The 22,998-nt window shown below is 38.1% G+C and overlaps 1 protein-coding gene across 1 annotated transcript in view; it reads right to left on the reverse strand.

Moving 5' to 3' along the window:
* Positions 1-895: 895 nt before the first annotated feature.
* Positions 896-22,998, reverse strand: part of SYNJ2BP (synaptojanin 2 binding protein) — a 33,685-nt gene continuing 11,582 nt past the window's right edge. The window contains exons 2-4 of the mRNA XM_081049447.1: positions 16,840-16,976; positions 7,181-7,276; positions 896-6,417 (exon numbers count right to left, since the gene is read on the reverse strand). Coding sequence (XP_080905573.1) covers positions 6,277-6,417; positions 7,181-7,276; positions 16,840-16,976 — 374 coding nt within the window. The 3' untranslated portion in view covers positions 896-6,276. The remainder of the gene's footprint in view (positions 6,418-7,180; positions 7,277-16,839; positions 16,977-22,998) is intronic.

Consider the following 22,998-nt stretch of genomic DNA (forward strand, 5'->3'; position numbering starts at 1 on the left):
CAGTTCTGACAAGTCCTTTTTTCATCCTGTGGCACAAACCCATTTCTGCCTTCTATGTATCTTGTAGGGCTTTGGGGCCACAGTACGATACTAACGGTTGGCAATTGCTTTCCCGTTTTGTATATAAATACAGAACGGTACTGTTACCGTATTGTTGTGCCTCGTATAGTCAGTTTCCTATTATCCATAATGAAAGGTTGGGCTAGCATGAACCAAATTCAGTATAATAAACTTCAATTTTCTGGAACACTGAGAAGTGGACCTCTCCTTGGCTTGAATTCCCAGGTCTGGAACTAACTAGCTATATATCTTGAGCAAGTTATTAACCTCTTTAAAACCTGGGTTACCTTATCTAGAAAAATAGGATTACTGATACTGCCTTGCATATGTGAGAATTTGTTGACATTAGTTTTGCAAAAGGGCATCCCAGTGAAGTAAGTGCCTGCCACCATGGAGAATGGGGACAGTATAGTGCCATGGTTATGTATGCAGGTTCTGGAGAACCTGCATGTAGACTGCCTGGATGTAAATCCCAGCTCTGGCACTTAATAGCTGTGTGACTTGGGCAAATTACTTCATCTCTATATGCCTTGTTTATCTCATCTGTAAAATGGGGATGATGACAGCAGCCCTTGTGAGGCTTGAACACATGCTTAGAACAGTAGCTGAAATATTGACAAGGTTCAATAATTGTTAGTCAATTCTTAGCAGTAGTAGTACATGACAGTGCCCTTATCCTTATCTCCTGTGGCAAAGCTAAGCTTCAAATTGATCAGATTTCTTTCCTCTTTCCATTGCTCTGTCTGAAGTGCTACTCTAAGAATTTGGCAAAAAAAAAATTTATTCAACAATCTCCAAAATAAGTTGGAAGAAAAAGATTGCAAAGATTCACTGACAAATGCAGCAACTTTTTATTGAATGTGAATACTGAGCTAGACACATTTAGACACTATTATCTCATTTGTTGTATCTAGTATCAAATAGCAAAGTTTAGGAAATTATCATCTATTTTCATGGCATCATTAACATATTTCATCTGTAGTAATAATACGGTTTTATGCCCATGTGTCTTCCAAATTGCTATAGGGCATCTATCTGGTCTGAGAAACAGATTTCTGTTTAGATCCAAGCATACAATGTTAGGATCAAAGTAGAAAGGAAGCAAAATAAGGTTCATAAGGAAAATAATCTTGTAAGAACAAATATGGCCTGGGGGTAAAATGCACATATATCCAGTAATAAGAAATTCATATTCAAATCAGAATTGCAGACACAGAATTAAAATGGAATTCGATTCTGTGATTCCATTTGCAAATCTGCAAACTAAGAAGGATCATCCCATTTCCTGTGATTGATCAACAAACTTAATGGTTACAGTAAATACAAAGTTCTTTTATGACTCTATTCGTTAATGATTGACTTGCATTTGAAAACATACTTCAGCCTTCTCCTTTTCCTTTCCCCATGCGAAAAGGTGATTATGAATAGTAAGGACAAAATTTAGAAACAAGACATAGTGTTTGCTCTAACTTGATTCCTCAGACATAGCAATACTTTCCTATAGTGGATGTTATTACAGTATCATCAAGAGCATCACGTAAGCAAATCAAGTGCTACGTAGTCTGTTGATACAAATATCAACATCAGGAGTCTACGGCTGTTAAGAACCTGGTTCCGACCAGAACATAATTCCTTAATCCTGTCTGCCTTTGGACCACAACTGCCCTTTGGAATGTAAGTGCTGGTCTCAAAGATTTGCCGATTAAAACGAAACAGCAAAGAGGCCTCGCCCAAGATAATCAACTCTAAACCTATTATAGGTAAGAGGTAGAGAGCTTCATCACTCAACTTTCTGCTTCTAGGTGATGTTAGAAATTATCTTTGTATCCTCAACACCCAGCACATAGTACGCACTCATTTATTGAATGAAGGAAAAACCCTCACCCGTCCAAAGGTAAATTTCAACAAAAGTTGAGTAGAATAAAATCTTTATTGACTCCACGTGAAATTACATAAACTCCACTCCCGTACATACTTGACAGCTTAATATTCCTTATGTTGTTTCATTTCTTAAATACATCTTAAGTTGCTTATTTACACAATAAAAACAATGTCCAACATCAAAAAACAATACTTCTCTAGTTTAGAACTACTGGAATTAGTCTCAGGAGAGCTCACTTAATTGAACTTGGTGTTAGGTCTTAGGTTATTCTGTGGCATCTCCCAATTTTGCATGCTTGCAGTACACTTAAGCTGTCAATCAGTTCTCCTGGTCTTTATTTAAGGTCCAAAGAGAGAAGATGGAAATGGACTAAGATAAAACGGACAGTTCTGCATATGACCATGTAGTGGACACATTCAAGACATAAATGAGACAAAAAAGAGCACCTCTGCAACAAACTGTCTTTGCTCTGGGTTATGAGCTCACCTCTAGGAGCCTTGATTTTCTCATCTCTAGGACAGATTCATCCTAGAATCTTTCTGGTTCCCTTTGACGCCCATGTTCTACATTTGGTTTGGTAACAGATGCACAACCTGAAACACTCACTAGTACATTTTGCTGGAGGTTGGTCAGTCCCTAGCAAATCAGAAGCCACTTCCTATTCTACACCTAGACTTGGGAGAGCAGCTCACAAAGAGAGGGACTCTAAAAAAGGCTCTAGAGAAATTTCATTTTTGGCTGGAGCACTGTCTGCATGTAACTTATGTAGTGTCTAGGTTTAAATGGCATACAGTATTTTTTACGGATATTGCACACTGGAATCACTTGATGAAATTAATTGTATTGGTGCCCGAGTCCCACCCCCGAGATTGTATTGAATTCATCTAGGTGCAGCCCACGCATGAGAATTTTTACAAACTCTCTAGATAATTCCAACCTGAGGAAAAGGGGATAATTACTGGCACAGAGCAGTGATTCTCAAACGTTAGCTGAATCAGTCACCTAGAGGGCTTATTAAAACAGATTGGTGGGTGCCCTCCCCATTTTGATTCAGGTCTGGGGTGAAGCCCAAGAATTTGCTTTTCTAGCAAGTCCTCAGGTAATGCTTCCTTTTTTTTTTTAAAGGGCACAGCTCAAAGTGGCCCAGGTGGGGATCGAACCGGCAAGTTTGTGTGGGGAGCACGCGCGCTAACCAACTGAGCTAATGGGCCACCCATCCTCACGTAATGCTGATGCTTTTGTCCAGAGACCTCACTTTGACAACCACTGCCAGTGAGGAAGTGTCACTGATGGTGGTATCTGAAGTCGAGTTTAAATCCTGATTCTATTATTACCACTGATGTAACCTTAGGAAAGTAATTTTATTATCTTTTCTTTAGTGTCTTTGTAACAATACTTAGATCGGAGTTGTGAGGCATAAACAGTGTTATCAATCAGGGCTTAGTACAGTACCTGGCACAGAATGCAGTAACAAATATTAACTTCCTTTTTCCATTATACACGGCTAGATGCTGTGATTAAGTTAAATCAATAGCACAGATTAAAACTTGGCAGAAGGAAATAGAGATGATTGAAGCAATGTGATATAGAGAAGTGTTTTAAGTATATCGTCTTAAAAATACTTTCATTCATTTTTTAAAACTTTGAATTTAGGTGGTAGGAATATAAAATACAATCTATAAAGTGCCAGAAATAATAGACTGAATTTATAAAGAGCATGAATGTTTTTAATGACCTACAATGGACTCCGATATCTATAAGTCTTCTAGAGAATCAGAAATAATAGCACATCTGCCTAAAACTTTAGTATGTTGATCTTTAAATGCTATTTAATTCCAGAAAAAACCTAAATTATTAAAGTGCATCAGAATCCCTATTATTAACCAAATCAAAACTACCACTGACAATGGGATAGGTGTCTTTTTACATACATATGTCAACAAATAAAAAACTAAATAGCATTCCTTCCTGCTTGCCATTTTGCTTCATTTTGCACGTGTCGGGTCCTCTCAGGAGTTAATGTCCAGACCCTAAGCTGAATCTTGGAAGCAGCAGACCCACTGCAAAAGCTACCGCACAGACCTCCAGATACAGGGAGGGCATCAGGGGCTGTGCGTCCACAGCGGCGTGGGTTAAGGTGGGAAATGGAATACTGTCAGTGTTTCTCTGCGGAACCTACAAGTGCAATCGTCCGAGTGAATCTCAAAGGCACTGAACAGTTCAGGTCTAAAGGCATAAGTCACATCAGGATTGTTTAAAGCAAGTTTCTCCCTATACGAATAGTTGACTGAGAGGGCAACGTCTTTCTGGGATTTTTATTTTTAAAAGCCTTCCCTTTCTACTCTGGCCTCAAGTCATTACATGACAGCTTTCTTTTTCTGAATTCCTGAAAACGTGATGGTTCTGCACATCTTTGCTGCTGCATCGTGTTCTGAATAGTACCATTTATTTTATTGTTTTCAACTTTTATTAATTCTGATGATATACTTTTAACTTTTCATCTATTTATGAATTCTCCTACTAGACTGTGAGCTCAAGGGTCCTCAACGTGTCCCCTTCCTCCATGGAACTGTCTCAAGTGTCTCAAATTCAGTAACCATTCTCTTTTGCTGTCTGCAATATAAATGTGACACCAACTTACATTACCCTGCCTATACAGCTAATTTCATTTTTATATATATAAGTTTTCTTGTCCCAACTGGAACCAAAAAACTCATTAGGGTGGAGGCTATATGTATTTCACTTCTTTGCAAAAGTGTCTTAACAAAGCTGATAAGCAATCAACCTTTGCAAAATACTCACTAGATAATCCATGCTAAAAATCAGACACAACTCATTACCTCATATTCTTGCTGTCAAGATTATATAAGGCCTATAGTCTTGCCAGTGTGTTTGTAAGATGGAAATAATTTATTTTTTGGAAATGATTTTCTTGAAGCCAGAAAATTAGCTTTGGGAGCCCCCATTAGTGCTTGAAAACCAACTTTCAATTCCCATCTCATTAATAATCTTAGTATTTCCCAGCACCCACTCATCTGTATCCTTCTCTCAAGCTTTCCCTATGAAACACCCACCAAACTTCCTTACCCCCTAAAACAAACAAAACTCTCTTTTCCCCCCTTTTCCCGCAAAATGGTTTATTCATTAAAAGCCATAGCCCCTATGTAGAGGCATTTCAAAACCACTAGCAATCCAAACCCTCTAAACTTAACTGACCCAGAAGCAAGAATGATGTCATGCCCATCCCGCCAGGGAGCAGTTCCTTCTCTTGGATTCTGCCTGTTACTAGAACCCAAGACCAGCAGACAGCCTGAGAGGGTTCAGGTGCCCCCTCGAAGGCACTGTCTTTTTTCTTTTTAGAGTATTTTCATTGGGTTGGTTTGGCCCCATCACTATAGTTTTGACCACAATCATTCCAGCTGATCCTTTCACAGGACGTGAGGTAGCAAAAAAGTCACTAAGGTAAGATTTATTTATCTTTAAATCTCAAAGGTTTTTGAACAGATTGACTTGTGCAAAGCTGGATTATGGCATTTTACCTCAACTTCACTTTAGTATTATGAGAATAAGATTTCTAAGGTTTTAAATTAGTTGCTTCGATTTTCTTTTTTTTTTTTCAATGACTCAGATGGGGCATCCTGTGAAGCTCACTGTCTCTTACTCCCACCATGTATCAAATACTTCAATTAAGACCATCACCTTATATCATACTTTAAGATCATACCTCACAGAAACCTAGAAACCAGAATAGCTTTCTACATCTTTAATTCTCCATAAGGCATTACTATTATACTTCATATCTGCATATGTGTGTATATATATATGTTTTTAAAAGAAGTAAAAATGCTCTCCTCATTGTCTTTTGTTTGATACAGGCACCCACCTATGTAGTTAAAAAGTAAATAAAGGCCACAAAAACTTCCCAAGGAAGATCATTAAAAAGAAAAATCCTCTCTTCCTCTTATATCACACAACTGGCCTTTGAGGCAAGCCAGCTGAGAAAACTGGTATCACCCATGGTGATGGGAAGACTGGACCTTTCCTTCTTTGGGTTGTAGCTGAACTTCTATTGGCAGTCCTAGTAAAATGTATAACTGCTCATTTGTTCTAAGCAAGTCTTTTCTTCAGCTTTCCTTCAAACAATGCCTTTACTTTCCCATTAGAATACGAGGATTTGGAGATTTTGAACAGCAAGGTCTGGTTGGGAAGGAGTCTCTTTCAATCATGTGTTGGCTTGTGCAGAGAGAGGGAAAGATACGGAAGAACGGCAGGGGAGGAGGTGAGAGAAGGAAGAAATGTGTCTTCATCGGGAGCGCGGGAAGAAAGGACGCTTTTCAAAGTTGTTGCCGATATCTCATGAAGGCCCAGGCCACTACCATGGTGAGGGCAAACACTGGCACCAGCACCATGGCTATGGGAATACCACTTGGTTCCCCTTCACTTCGAGGTCCTATAGGCCCATTCTGCACCTGTAGCTGGAAGGGAAAGAAAGTGTTAACTCTAGTGACAACGTGTGCTGACAACTGAAATGTTCAGCTAACACATTACCTGGGTCTGGAGTCTCTAGCCCACCCAAAGCTGCAGACCCAAGCACCGTCTAGCAGAGGGCATCCTGTCGGTTTGTCCTCAGTTGATAATATCCGTATCACCGATTCTTTGGAAACAAAGTAAGTCTGACGGGGAGGCATTTAACCTTATTGGGCTACTGACCTAAAGGGACCCCTGAAGGTAAGTCAGACAACCTTTCACTTTCTGTTTTTGTACTACCTCCACCAACCTATTGTGTATTGATCAGGAAAATGAAGATATGAGATGAAGCCTACTGATCCTACAGGAAACCTGGAAATTCTTGGGTGTGGTGGGGGACATCCATCTTCCTAGAAATGCTTACTTAGGAAGATTATCAGTCATGTTTCTCACATGTTTCCTTCCCTACTTAAAAAAAAAAAAGATTTTGGTTGTACCGTTTCCCCCTTTATTTTAATTTGGTTGTCAAACTTTATTTTTAAGGCACATTATCCTGAAGCTAGGACCTGGGTTGCAAGCATACTGTTATGAATTTCCTTTAATGATAACCAGAAGTCACAGAAGACCCTTTCTTATGCCAGAAAAGCTCTTCAAAAGAGTCGAAGTAAAAGGAAAAGACGCCAAACACACTACTGAGGATTATGCGACAGGGTTTACTCCCAAGAAGGTACAGAAGCCGAGAGCCAGGCTGCTGGCTGCAGAGACACCTACCCTGTGCTGCACTCTCAGCGACACGGCGTAGCCTGCGTTACGAAAGAGGTCTACAGCATCCTGATGCAGCAAGTTCTTTAGGTCTTGGCCATTCACCTGTCAAAAACAGCAAGGAAAAGTAGTAAGGGCTAGAACACGAACTCTCTTAAGTCCAAGATTTACACTCGTGACCAAACAAACAAACGAAAAACCCCCAAACTCCTACAGAACAAATTCCAAGAGTTAGCAGAATGGGTAAAGTCACTTAGAACCCAACGTAACTTTTTTCATTTTCAAAGCTATGTTTTCCTAGAACAGAGGTTCCGTAAGCTATTTGAAGAGCACCTAAGTTTTTTCTTTCATCTTAGTAGCTCCTACGGCCTGTCTTGTTTTGGCACGTGGGCTATGCTTACTGTATTTGTATGTCTTCCACAAGCATCAGCCTGGCTCCCTATAGCTGACATGGTCTTCTAGGTTCCTTCCTAATACCTGACACTGCCAGCTTCAATTCTAGAAATATAAGGCTGTGAAACTCACCAACAATTTATTTTGATGTGGTACAAATCTACTAGCCCATTCTATTGGTCTTGTTCTATTGTGAACAATTTCCCTTGATTCCATGGATACTCCTATCCTCCTCAAGTTTCCTAAAAATCATTATTTCTGTGATGATAGAAACTCCTAAAAAATGTTTCAGTGTAGGTCAAGCTTAGAAGTGAGAGATGGGAAGGACTACTGGTATTAATATTAGATTGGTGCAAAAGTAATTGCAGTTTAAAAGGTTAAAAAAAAAAAAAATTGCAAAAACCGCAATTACTTTTGCACCAACCTAATACTTTTTAGTGTCAGGAGTAACACTGGCCACAAGTGCTATCTATCCTATTCTGTGCACTCAGTGACACGGCATGCAAGCTCTACTTATCTTTTACACATGGCAATGTCAGCAACAGCAGCAAGGACATCTAATATATTTAGTTAGTAGGTTCTGTGCTATATGCTTTACATTATAAATTATCTAACTTAATTCTCACAATAATCTTATGAGGCAAATATTACTTTTATCTTGTTTTCACAGATGAAGAAACTGAATCTTAGCAAGGTTAGGTGATTTACCAAAAGGCATAGTACGTGTGGGAGCTAGGGTTAGGGTTTTTAAAATACCAGAAGGAAGATCAAAGTGCCCTGCATTTTACTGTTCCTTCTGTACTATTCCTCCACCTTAACCCACCAACTATTCTCTGCTCAGCTGAACTCAAGCAATTGACTTATTCAACCCCTCGACTTCCTTGTCACAGTCTTCCTTCTCCTACAGGCTCATAATAGTCCCTTCACTCTATCTCCTGCCAATATCCTTGTGAATTAATCTACCAACACTCTGGACTTATAGATTGTCTGCCTTCCCAAATTAAGTTTCCAGCTCTGTCCATGTTAGTCATCAATTGGCGTAAGCCTTGGACTTCAACATTAGGCATGCTTCAGCTCCAATATCTCAAACTCTTAAAAACTAAACACAATTTCTACTCCCGTCACACTTCTGGTTCCTCTTCTGAGGAGCCTTTATTCTCATCAAAGCCTTTAAACTTTTTAGACTTTAATTGCATCCTTATCTAGGAGATCCTATTATTATTTCTTTGTTTTTTATTGGAATATCACTACATTTTTGTTCTGCTTTTTTCCCCCAATATTATTTTATATTAATTTCAGGTGTACAGCATAATGGTTAGACATACTGTTGTTATTTCAACAAGCACTTGGTAAACTATTAGAATCCCTTGTCTCCATGATCTTCTACCATCTTTCCAGGCCTTCCTTGTTAGCATTGAATTTCATGTTCCTGGAGACAAATACACAATCACACTCTCCATCACAGAGCCAGGCCAGCTGACTCCCGCTACATCCTCACAACCCTCCCACTCATCGGATGAACTCTCTAGTAAGGACCCAGTGGTAGCTGCTCTGGATCTTTCTACCAGCAAACCCCAACTTCCAATCCCATCTCTCTTCTCGGCAGATTCCTTTGCCTTATCTTTCTTGATAATATTGAGAATTCTTACAAAAACGCTCTCCATTTTCTCCCCCCACCTCAAAGTTTCTTGATAGCCTCTCACTGCTCCTTCCCTCTTGTTTCGGAGTTAGATCTATTTCCTTTATCGAGGCTAAACCATCCACTAGTGCTCTAGATCATATTCCTTCTAGTCTCCTTACAGACTTAAGTAGTCACTTACTCTTCTTGATTCCTTAATTATTATTACCCTCTGCTCCGTCACAACTAAAATTATCCTCATCTATTAAGAAAACAATACAAATATTTCTTGGAATGCACCATCACCTCCTGCCCATCTTCTCTCCTCTTTCATTGCAAAACTTGTGGAAAGAACTGTTTGTGCACACTGTCTCCACTTCCTCAGCATCCATTCACTCTTTATTCCCTTGTAATCTCGTAATTTATGAAGTGGGAGGGAAGAATGCTGTCCCACAGGTCGCGGTCAATTCCAACCACTGAGTACTATAGCCCTTTTCAGTCTCCAAACCATCTCCTCCCTTTTGCAGTTATCTCCTATCTTAGCTTATGAATACATAGCTCTCTTACTTCTTGAACTATTCCTGATTCCTTTTTTTCTTCCTTCTTTCTTAAATATTCCTCAATGTCAGTTGTTCTTTGTTCTCTTTATCTTTTCTTCCATGGTGATCTTTCACAATTTCAACTGTAATCTGCAAGACAACTCTCAAATTTTTATCTCTACTTCTACTTCTGGATTTGCCATCCTCCTGCGTGCCTGTATTTGGATATTCTGCTAAACCCCAATTCAATATATCCAAAGCCTCTTTATTTCTTCCCACAAAACCAGACTACTCCAACTTCCTTCTTATTGCCACTATCATTCCTTCAAACTAAAATTTAGATAATATTTTAAAACTCTTTCCACTCTGTCAATGTTCACATACAACATATTGCCAAACCCTGTAGTCTAATATATAATGACTGTCCTCAGATGCTATGTTCCTTCTATTACCTCTCCCTTTAGGCTATGGATACTTTTAGCTAAACTGCTGTAATCCCCCATCTATGTCTCCAGACCAATCTTCCCCAAGTATAATTCTGTTCATACCACTTTATGGCTCAAAAACAAAAACAAAAGTAGGAGCAGGGGAAGAAAGAGTGCATACCTCATTTCTCATTCTGGTATGCAAAGTCCTCCAGGAAATGATTCAAACCTATCTTCCCAATTTAATCTCTCATTGTTTTCTTTCATATATCCTATGCTCTAGCTAAATCACGTAACTCACTGACCCTGTGATATAAAAAACATTTATTCTTATGTTCATACTTGTGCTATAGCTGTATCCGCCATCTGAATACACTTTCCTTTTAAAAAATTGTATTTATCTTACAAGGTTGATCTTAAATAGGATGGGTTTTTTTTGTTTTGCTTTTGTTTTTGTTGTTGTTGTTGTTTTGATAGATATGCCACAGGGAAAGAAATCTAGGATCTCTCAACTGAGTCATTCTCAATGACTCAATTTTCTAGTTAATTCCTGGGGAAGAGAAGAGGCATGAGATTGCTGATTGTAGTAAGAATACTCACTTAACTAACCTAGCCCATGTGATAACTGTATTTCTCGTTGTAGAGAAAAAGGTACTTATTTTCTCTCAGACAAATAAGTTAATGATGCTGTCATGTCAACGGATGTCACGATGTCATAGCTCAATATCAGCCAAGTTTCCAAGTAAAGTGAATGCAAGTGGGAGAACTGAGTCACTAATAGGACATTCAATGGCAGGAATACTGAGTTCAAAATAATCTTTGCAATAGTAGTCAGTAATAATTGCCAGCAATCGCTGCGTATTTATTGTGTCTGGAGCTGATACTCACTTTACATGCACTAACTTATTTAGTCTTCACAACAGTCATAGAAGTTAGGAACCCCCAGTTTACAAGTGATAAAACTAGAGAGGCTATGCAACTTGTGCATGGGCATACAGAATGGACGCAGCAAAGCCAGGATTCAAATTCAAGCCATCCAGCCCCAAAACCTTCACTTTCAAACACTAAATTATAGAAATTTTCATTGTAAGCTAGGATTTTATTTTGGTAACATACCACTAGCCAACACTTTAATGCTGTAAATTGAATTTTTACTGATTTGGCAGTTTAATTTCTATATAATGTAACACATTTAAAATTTTTAGAGTTGTATAAAAATATAAGGTGTTTATATGCTAACATTTTTTACTCATTTGTATATATTGAAGTAGCATTAAAATAAAAAAAAGCAATTTAGTTAACTGCCACTTCATTGACAAGGCCTTTCTAGAAAACTCCACTGGATGTGACTGATTTGCTTCTTTGAATCTCCATGCTACGTAACCATCTTTAAGCTCAAGCTGAACTCTGCCTTACACCATACCACTTTACGTTCTACCGTAAATAACTTGGAGAGGTTGTATCTCAACTCATCATTATGACCCCTATAATATCTGAATAGTGCTTTGAACAAGACGTGAGTATAATAAATGTCACATGATTTCCTGAGGTTTGGTGGCAGAGTACACCATGCAAAAACCTTAACTACACAAAGCCTGATGGACATATTCTCAGTATTACACAGAGCTGAAAGGCCTGTACTCCACTGGCACCTTCACCTGCCAATGACTACTGTGCAATCTGGGTCCTCACCTGAGCCTCCTTCTGCTAACAGGGAAGAAAGACATTGGTGACAACAGGTTAAAAAGAAAAAAAAAGGTGCTATACAGGACACAGGCAAATTATGCCAATTATGCCTTTCAACCCTACCAGTTAAGCTGAAAGGTATTCTAATATAAGAGGACTGTTACTCTAATTGCTTTAAAAAAAAAAAAAATACAACCCAAACAAGAGGCCTTTTAGAAATGCAAAGGGAATTTCTTTTTTAAAGAACCATTTCTCACTTTGCCTCTTAAACCAGCCCCATAAAACAAATCACGATTCTCTCTTCACAATGTCATCTCTACTCCAAAGCCAAATTTGCTCTCCAACATTTACCTCCTCTAAGCATTTTTACACATTCAGTTCATATCACCAAGTTCTGTAGACTTTACCCCTAAATATATGTGGAATCCACTCTTTATCACCATCTTTTTACTAACATAGACCAGAGGGTCTCAAAGTGTGGTCCCCAAATCACCAGCATTAGCATTAACCTGGGAACTTGTTAAAAGTGAAAATTAGTAGGCCCCATCCTAGCAATCTATGTTTTATTAACAAGCCCTCCAGGTGATTCTGAAATTTGAGTTAGCTTTAACCTAAACTGCCTGAAAGAGTCTTCTAACTAGTCTCCATATCCAGCCTACTTACCCTATTTAATACATATTCTGTGCACCCACAGATTTCATCAATGATTTTCCATTTACTGGAGTAGTGATTTTTCAGAAATAGGTCTGGTGACCCATTACAAAAGATAGTGACGTCCATCCAGTGGGTCAAGACCAGTATTGAATTTTTTTCAAAGTGAAATGAGAAGAAAACAAAACATGTCAGAAAGCATCACATATAGAAGAAATAAGTATTATTTTGTTAAACTGTTTCAAGTGTGTGTGTGTGTGCGCGTGTGTGTGTGTGCATGTGTGTGTGTACACGTGTTTCCTATTACAGGCCACAATTTAAAAGGTTTGAAAGACACTTGTCTACTGCAGTGCTTCTCTCACTTTATTCACTTACCCAGGGATCCTGTTATAATGCAGGTCAGGGAAGGTTCCTGAGACTCGGCATTTCTAACAAGCTCCCAGGTAATGGCCAGATGGTCCTTAGACCTCATTTTCAGCTACCAAACTTAGAAATCTTAGAACACTATTAAACTTGCTACTTCAGCTTCCTTAACTTATGGCATGGTAAGTTTTATTGAACCTGAGATATGGCAAATTTGCAATATGCTAGACAATTTTGCTGACTAAATGTTCAGAAAATTGGGATGGTTGTGTTCTAGTTAACGGATGGGGAAACATACAATTTTTCTGCCTTAACTATGGTTGTTTGCAATCTTTAAAAAAGACTTTCCTATTTCCTGCCTTAAGAAATGAGTAAACGGAGTTTAAATTTGTTTTCTTTGATGATAATTTTGAATTGCCTCAGGATAATCTAACATTATCTCAGGATAATATTAGTGTTGCAAGAGCTCTAACTATAGGATAATATAAACGCAGATGTGTAAGATGTAGAGAAAGAATGGGTTCAATTTAATAAGCACTGATCAGATTACATTCTGGATATTTTAATTTTTAATCAAGATGCTGAAGTGAACTGCAATTTTTTTGGGGGGGAAGGGTCTCTTTTTTCATCAGAGTTGAAAGAAAAAATAAAATTATCCAGTTCCAATTAATCAGGCCCAACCAAAAAAGTCAGTTATGCTATAATTCATTTACAGAACAACTAATTTACTAGATGCTTACTCTGTGCCAGCTACAGGCCTTTGTGCTGGGAATACGGAGATGAGAAGACAAAGGCTCCTTCTTAGAGGTACACTTCTTAGAGGTACTTAGAGGTATATTTCAATGTCTCTGCAGCTGATTGGATGAGGGTTTTTAGGGGGTCTTTCCCATTGATTTCTCAGCTAAGGGCAGAGACGAGTCTTTTAATTTTCCATAGCACCTGGCACAGTGCTCTGCAGGCCATCAAGTACAATAGTTGATAAATGTTGATGACTACTCAACTGTTTCATTCACCAAGTTACTAATTGTATTTGAAGAGAATATTAAATGCAGCTGAGTAACAGCCCAATCTGTGCCATTTTTGTTATGTAAGGGGTTTGGTCAAAACGGAATGTTCATCTGTGCAGTATAATAACCATCTCCCATGACCCTGAGCTTCATAAAAATGTATAGTGACCGAGGATGGATTATTCTTGACTATCCACCTCCCTTCATTTAGGCAGACATGTGGGGGAAATGAGAAAACTAGACAGTTTAGTTTTTTGCCCCACAAAAATAAAATTTCCCCAGGTTCCCTGATAATCTATACAAATGTTAAACCATCTTCACCATCACACACAGAAAATGAATTTTGGGTGAGGAATCTCCGGCCCTCATCTCAACTTCAGGGCTGTTCTGCTATTGGTAATATCTGTTTTTGTTTCATGCTTGTCAGATATAACAGGGCCTTAAATGTCATTTACATTCATTAAAGAAATTTCTTTTCTTTTTTAGTTTAAATCATCCACCATGATTATAAAAAAATTAAATTTCACTTTTGATGAGAAAGGGAAAACTGCATAATAAATCATGGAGTTATTTAGTTTTAGAACTAGAAATTAAGACAAAACATGGGTATTTCAGGAGAAATGGAAAGATTACATTAATAGTAACTCCCAGGAAATCTAGATCACTTAATGACACTTCTATTAGTTATCCAAGATGGGTATATGCTAAGGAAGGGACATATTCTTAGTTTGATTATCTAGCAAAAGTTAAAAGAAAGAGTTGGGGCATATTTTATAACATGGAAGAATTATCCATGTGAGGAGAATAGGAAAGCCCATAAAGAATAAATGGGAATAGAGGCTAATCAATACTTTAGTATCATTTTACAGAGACTCCAAAGCCAATAATAAATGAATATTTAAGTACATAAAAGGGATAAAGTAAGCTAAAGCATGGACATAACCGTTTAATGCTTAATGCCTAACAAGGTCACTTAAGGGTAGAGAGGGAATAGGATGGTGAGCGAGGCAACAGAGGCACTATTTCTTAAGGAGTGGGATCTAGAAAGAAGAATTTTGGAGCAAACTCTTGAAAGGGAAACTGGAGTCAACGAATGTAGTCCTAGATAGAATGGAGAGGATATGCTGAGCTTTTTCTCTTCTACACAAGAGATGCTCCAACTTTCTCTCTTTGTATTTTTTTCTCTCTATATCTGCCTTGCATTTTCTTCTCTTCTTTCACACGTCTTTTCCTTAATTGGCCAGAACATAAACTTGAATCACTCTTTGTAATGTGTTATATACATATTTGTAATATTTAATATCTTGTATAGGTCTTTGTAATAGTTCTTGTATTTTGATAAAGTGAAATCCTCTTTGCTATACATTTTAAGGTCAAGTGAGCTGAGTTTTTTTAGACATCTACTTTTCTCTTCATGGACATTTATCTCCTACCCTTTTTAAAAACTTGAGTAGCCTTCCAATAATTTCTCTCTGTAGGAGGCAATGAAGAAAGGCTCCTCATCTTAGCTTATGTCTAATAAATTCTCTCGCATTGAGGTTTGTGTCCTTTTCTCCGTCTAATTCTACCCTTCATAGAAATACTAATTTCAGTTTTTATATAAAATCTACATAAAATCTACTATTAATTCACCATGCAACTTTCTGTTTAGGATAACTAATCCTAGCTCCTCATTTACGTTTTAGGAGGCAGTATGGTATGTTAAGAGTACAGGTTCCAAATTCACACAGACCAAAGTTTTAGTCCTCTGCCACTTACAACTTATGTGACTTTGGCAAGCTGCTTGACCTTACCAAGCTTCAGCTTCCTTAGCTGCAAACTAAGCATAATAATTGTACCCACCTTATAGAGTTACTACAATATGAAATAAGTTTAAAGTTCTCAGCACATTGCTTAGCATACAGCGCACAAAAACTTCTAACCATTCTCCTTTTCCCGTAATCTACCTTTAACCAAAGCTGTTTGAATATGGCTCTCATCTTAACCCCTATACTTTTCAAGTCCCTGTTATGTCAAAATATTAGGCTGCATAGTCTCTAACTACATGCTATACCTTATTTTAACAACCCATTCTCAAGTTTTCCTTAATGTACCACTCAGGATGATTTCATGTTTTTAGAATGTCTTTCTCCTAGGAGCTATAGAAAATAATCTGCTTTTTAACTTCTACATATCCTTAGAAATAAAATGTAGATTATCACTGTCTCTATGTCAACAGATTAATAGGGGTCCAGAAGCTTAATGGACTGAAAAGAGGCAAAATGGTCAGTGAGAAGGACTAAAGTGGATCAGCCAAGCTTGCTGAGCTTCCCTGAACGACTAACTTGTCAATTGATTAAATATATAGTGAGCACTGTGCTAGAATGTGAAAGGTTAGAAAACGATCTGGTTTTTGCCCTTGAGGAACTTCCAGAAAATAATAAAAGAATGCTTACCGTGTAGTAAGGGTATTACTAGGTACATGAGCAGTGTGACATGGGAGCACAGTAGACAGGTATCCAAATCAGACTGCATTCCAATTTTTATCTTAATAATGGGTAAAAAAGGGCTCTAAGTCTAAAAAGAACACTTAATTCACCTTCCTTTTTTTTTTTTTTTACCACTTTTGGAGTAAAGGAAGACATAGTGTTTTCATCAACAAAAGGGCGGTGATAAAAGTGTAAGGGAAGAATGACAAAAATTGTGGGTTTTAAGTGCCTCCCCTGACCTGCCAGTCCCTCAACCTTCCGTTTCATGTTTTTGAACTTGGGTAAATAGCTTCACATTCTGGACTTAATTTGCTTTGTCTATCAAGTGAGGTAGTATCCTCCATACTCTACGGGAGGGATGGAAAAGGTGAATGATCAAGGTCCCTCCCGCTGAATTCTAGAATTTGGAATTTCCAGAACCAAAAAGGCAGGCAGGAATCTTCCCAAGGAAGGGCGAGGAGTAGGAACAAGGGTCTAGGGAGCAAGGGACAGTGTGGGAGGCCGAAGCCAGTTCTCACCGAGAGGATCTTATCACCCTCCTGGAGCCGCCCATCCAGGGCCGCAGCTCCGTTCTCTTTGATGCGACTGACGTAGATGCCACTGTCATTGGAGACATCCTGCTGGTCTGTCCCACCGACGATGTTGAAGCCCAGCCCTGAGAAAATCGGGGAGGAGGTGTGAAGGAGACGGGGTGAAGAGAAAGAAAGGAATCCGAGCAGAGGAGGAGGAAGAGAGAGGAAAGGCCTGGTGGAGAGGGGAGACTAGTGAGTCAGTCTGTGATGCAGCTGGTGAACAGTCATGGCAAGGTCAGTGTGTACTGTCGCCAACAGAGGGCAAGAGCACCTAGAGACGCCCTCTCAGACCAGGTAGAACTAGAAACACAAACACAGTGATCATCATGGTTTGTTGACTATAACAAGAAACAGCGATACTGACTCAGTGAAAGAACAGTGATTCCTGTCAGGTGTGCTTCTGCTCACACTTGATTCTGATTCTGTTGGTGCCATTAAGAGGACCCAATAATTCTTGGCTATTATTCATGTAAGATGGTTAGCTGTGTTCATGAGAAGAAGCCATGCTTTTGAGTAACTGGCAAATGTACTATTCCTAATTTAGTGGGCGAGAGATTCCTAACCAAACCTTCCCCTCCATACTTCTCCAAACCTCTGGGAGAATTTGTGTATGTGGTGTTTTGGAAGAAATGGTCGTGCGAGTTTCATTTATTTTTTCTAATTTGAGTTGAGGGGGCAGTAGTGTAGGTGTTGGCAGGAAACCTGGGAAATGGAAAAGTAACTGATGCTTCATAATAGGACTAAATCACCAAATTCAATCTTCCTTACTTTTCTACCTCAAGTGCAAACAACCACATACTTGGGTACAGTGATTGCCAAATTTCACTTATGGTAGAAAACTGACTATTCAATGATTAGCAACTCCCCATTTCCTCTTCTCCCTAGCCCTTGGCAACTACTATTCTATTTTTCTCTTCTAGGAGTGACTATTTTAAATGGGCATAAAATTTCAGTTATACAAGATTAGTAAGTTCTAGGGATCTGATGTACGACATTGTGCCTATAGACAAGAAAGCGTACTGTTCACTTAAAATCTGTTAAGAGAGTAAATATCATTTAGGTGTTCTTACCATAATAAAATTAAATTAAAAAAAGAAAACTGACTACCAAAGCACTATTTCCATGGACCAACCACTACTAAGTTGTGGGAAGAATTTCACTTTACTAAAACCATTGTTATAAAGAGATTTTACCTATGCATTCAAAAAGAAAGGGGAAAAAAAAGGAACTTCTCTAGGATTTTCTTTATGTCAGTTACTGTAGAATTCAGAGCCACAGTGCAGAGAAAAAAGATAGCTTCAAAACAATTAAAAAACAAAAATCTGGTAGCACAACTGGAAGGAACAACCATAATCAGTAGACTAATACTGGTTTCAATAGAAAACATACTTACAGAGACATGTGGACTTTCTAAAAGTTCTCCCCATTGGTGGGCTGAAAGCTTGCACGAAAAGCTCATAGTATTAATACAAGAACTAGCAAAGCAATCTGTGTGTTAAGGAAACGCATGGCTAAAGAGAGAAGCAGCAGGAGACATTGAACTTAAATAGCATACATTGTGCACAGAGGATCTGCAGCTAGAGAATGAAAAGAGGGATTTAAGATACCATAGAAAGAACAACTTCTGGAAGATGACTATTTCAACTTCCTTGAAGGGTAGGGTGTGAAACATTTAAGTTACTAAATAGTTTCTCTTAGAACACTTAATTTATATTATAGTGGGTGGGAGGTTTTGCAAAGGGGATTGTGGGTAGTTATTTGAGATAAGATGAAAGATAGATGGAGCCTGATTATGGAAGCTTCTGAAATGACTTCAAAAGTGTGACAGGTTTGAGCAAAGGGGCAGAGGCCAATCAGCCTCTTTCAATACTGGGACGAACTATTTGGAGAAAATCTTTCAATGAAATCCAACATCCTCACCAAACACTACAGCTACCCCTGGGTTCTTGGGTAGGAAGCATGTGTTCAGCAGTTGAATGTAATATATTAGTTAGAAAGAGGAAGGACTTTGCTACTGGTTATTTAAACCTACAGAACAGTGTCTAAAAAAGAAGAGTAGAAGAAATCTCATCGAAATTTTCTACAAACAAATGCACTCTACTCCCCTGAGAAATTACATTATATAGGCATTTTTATAACCTACTGCTACTTCAGATGTAAATGAACCATACCACTTAACATAAGAACTCCTGGACTGACGTGAAATCTCTTTCTTCAGCCAGAACATTTATAGAACCGAACTCACTTATAATTCAAAGCATTGCTGTAATAAACAGTAATCACCAAGGCACTGAGTGAGCAGCATTACCAATTCAAACCTGGGCCCTACGGTTACCTACATAATCCCCAGTTTATTTGTTCATTTAAAAATTACTGATCACTTACTATGTGTCAGGGACTGTGTTATGATCTGAGAAAGGCATAAAGCTAAACAGGACATCCCCTGCTTTAACCATGAACAAAAATTTACCCTTTTCCCTGTCCCTTTCAAATTTTGCAGAAGCACGTTGACTCAGAAGACCTGGTCACAAATTTAATTCCGTAACTTACACAATATGTGGACTAAAACAAGTCAGTGTACCTCTGAGCCTCAGCTTCCTTTTCTGTAACATAAGGGTGACAAATGCTGCCCACTCTACCCCAGAAGGTAATTGTTAGGGTCCAATTACATAAAATCTGAGAAAATCTTTATAAACTACACAATGGTTGCTATATGGAGTAGCTGCACTATGAGTAGTTGCCAATAAACTAGTAGTACCTACCACAGCCACAAACCAGATAGTTTGATGGAGAAAGGATGAATAACTACACAGTGTAAGTGTGAAAAGTCCTGAAATATAGGAAGACAGAGAGATTAAAAAGTCTGTCCATCTATTAATAGGACAAGACTGAACCGGACCTCAAATTTGTTGAAATTAAGTAAGTCTATAACCTGTGACCCAGACATCTGCTCTCATGAGTAGTTTCTAGCAAGTGTGGTATTTAAAATAAGCAGCAATCAGTCAAGCACATGCACCAACCAACCACAACAGATGTCGGATGGAAACAACCAGAAGCAGAAGGGCTATCCCAGTACATATCCGCTAATTATGGGTTGTGTCCTAGGACATTCCATGAACAGGTTGGACCACATATCCTGGTTTGTCTGGGAGTCTTGATATACACTGTTGTCCCTGTGTAATCAAAACATTCCTTTTCAATTTCAAAAGCATCTCAGTTTGGACCAATGTGGTCATCCTATCTATAAAGGGTAATGTAAAATTATGTCAACTGCAGTACTTTGTAATAGTAATTTGTAATAGTGTGGATGTAATGGTAATTCAGGCATCCATTCTTTGGGGGATAAATAAAATATAGTGAAAAGTTAGAAGCACTAAAAATCATGTGTAAAATAACAAAGTTTTAAAATGTAACGTTGATATTAAAATAGCACTGGTATCTTCTTACAAATTAAAACCCATACACACAAAACAATATTACCTATTTACAAAAATGCATGCATATTTAAGGACATGTAAAGACACATTCGAATGGGTAACTATGGGGGAAGGATACAGGATGAGGAATGAAGGGTAAAAATAAAACCAGAAAGGGACTTTGCACGTCCTGATGATGACAATGTGTTATGGAGCGAAAGAATGTAATTAATTCATTCCTCAGCATCTATAATCCAAAAGGGGTTGAGGAGAGAGGACAAAGAAAAAGACCTGATTCAATAGGCTTTTTAAAAACTAAATTTATAATGTGGTGTGAACCAAAATATCTGCAAGTCACTAATATCAGGGAACCCAAAATTGGAGTCGGGAGGCCGTTAAGAAAGTGGGGCCTCTGCAGCCTATGTGTGTCCTGGGCCTCACAGTTCTCAGATCTGCTATGAAGCGCTAAAGCTGTTGCTAAACTCAGCTCAAGGCTAAGCCATAAACATCCTGCAACAATTGCTACACGGACACCTAGGGGCTTTACCTCTTTTTGGTAGTTTTTGCCTCCCTCGTTTGCATACTGGAATTAACCTAGACAATAATTCTTCATTTGCATGAAAGAATTACATTTTGTGGTTTTTGCTCTTATGAACTCCGCCTTTCTTTGTTCTGCCCCGAGCACAATTTAGGTTGCCACCTATGTATCTCGAGTTGCAGCTTCTTTTGCTCATATAAATACTTTTTATTCTTTATTAGTCTAAAATTAACTTGGTTTATAGTGGCAAGATTGAAATGGGTTGCTTAGTTTCTAATTTAAAAGAGAAGTCTAAACACACGAAAAGTAAAGATGACACCTCCTTCTCTGTAGTACTGGGAAAGAAAGAAAGTGAGCCTAGTTTAAGAGCTTTGGAAAGTTTAAACAAGAAATGCCTTCTTGTGGACTCCTCCTGTCTCCAGGCCTGGATCTCGGGCTTGTTTATGAATGAGAGCAGCAGCAACAACCTAAGATTTACTGAGCATTAAATATGTACCAGGTACTATGCTATGTACTTGACATCATTATCTCGTTTAATCTTCTCAATAAACATACGAAGTGATTATTGCTCATATATTAGGGATGAATTTAAAAGGTGAGGCATAAAGAGATTAGGTCACAGTTAGCTCTTCGCACAAAGCCAAGACAGTAAGTCAGGATGTTTGATTCCAAAGTGTGAGTTTTAAACCACTTTGCTATACCGTATCTTTGTAAAAATCATGAACAACTGATTGAGAAAAAAAAAGTCTGCAAAGCACTGCTGGGTATCATGAGAGTCCATTTGTCTTTGGTCTGGCTCTGAGTAAGTAATGTTGGGATAATGGCTGTAGAACAGCCCCAAAGGGTAGGTAATCTATTCCAAAGGAAGAATTGGGTCATTCTGAAGATCTGTCACCTTAGTCAGGGTCCCTAGTGCTTACTTTCAGGCCAGAGAAGGAACAACCCTTCATTTCATTCAGATTTTTGTTTATTAAATCTAAAAGTTATAAAATAAAAGACCAGCGTTCAACAATCTGTTATTCTGGAAATAATTCTGGACATAAATGAAACAAAACAAATCAACTAACATCAATGATGATAGCTACTTGTTGAGTTATAAACACCAGATTGACAAACACCTTGTTTTCCCCCTATCTTCTTGCAGGCTTTTTCTGTTCCAAGATAATCTTACTACTTTCCCCTAGACAACAATCCAACTCTATTGGACACACAACCCACTATTTATTTAATTATTTTGTGATAAAATAAACATACATAACAAAAATCAAACTGTATTGGACACACTCAGTTTGTTTAGCAGTAAAACATATGTAACATAAAATTTAACATTTTAACCATTTTTAAGTATGTGACATTAATTCAGTGGCATTAAGCACATTCATAATGTGCAATCATCATCACTATACATATTCAGAACCTTTATCATACCAAACAAAAATTCTGTACTCATTAAAGAATAACTCCTCACTCCTCCTTGCCCAAACCCCTAGTAACCTGTTACACTTTCTGTTTCTATGAGTTTGTCTACTCTATGTACCTCATATAAGTGGAATCATACAATATTGGTTCTTTTCTATCTTGTTTATTTCACTTTGCATAATGTCTTCCAGGTTCATCCTTGTTGTAACATATCAGAATTATTTCATTCCTTTTAAAGGCTGAATAATATTCCATTGTAAGTATATACCACATTTTATTTATCTAGTCATCTGTAAGTGCATATCTGATTGTTTCCATTTTGGCTATTGTGAATAATGCTGCTATAACATTGGTGTACAAGTATCTGCTTGAGTTCCTGCTTTCAAGTCTGTGGGGTAAGTGTCTCAGAATTGAATTGCTGGATCATACGGTATCATACGGTAACTCTATGTAACAATTTAAGGAACTGCCCACACTGTTGAGGAACTGTTTTCCACAGCAGGTACACCATTTTACATTCCAACAAGCAATGTCCAGGGTTCCAATTTCTCCACATCCTAACATTTTTATCTTTTATCTTTTGGATTTTTTTGGATAATACGCGCACTTATTCTAATGGATGTGAAGTGGTATCTCACTGTGGTTTTGATTTGCATTTCCCTAAGGCTTGTGATATTGAACTCATCTTTTCATGAGCTTATTGGCTATTTGAATACCTTCTTTGGAGAAATT

This window comes from Rhinolophus hipposideros (assembly GCF_964194185.1).
Source record: "Rhinolophus hipposideros genome assembly, chromosome: 5".
Classification (NCBI taxonomy): Eukaryota; Metazoa; Chordata; class Mammalia; order Chiroptera; family Rhinolophidae; genus Rhinolophus; species Rhinolophus hipposideros.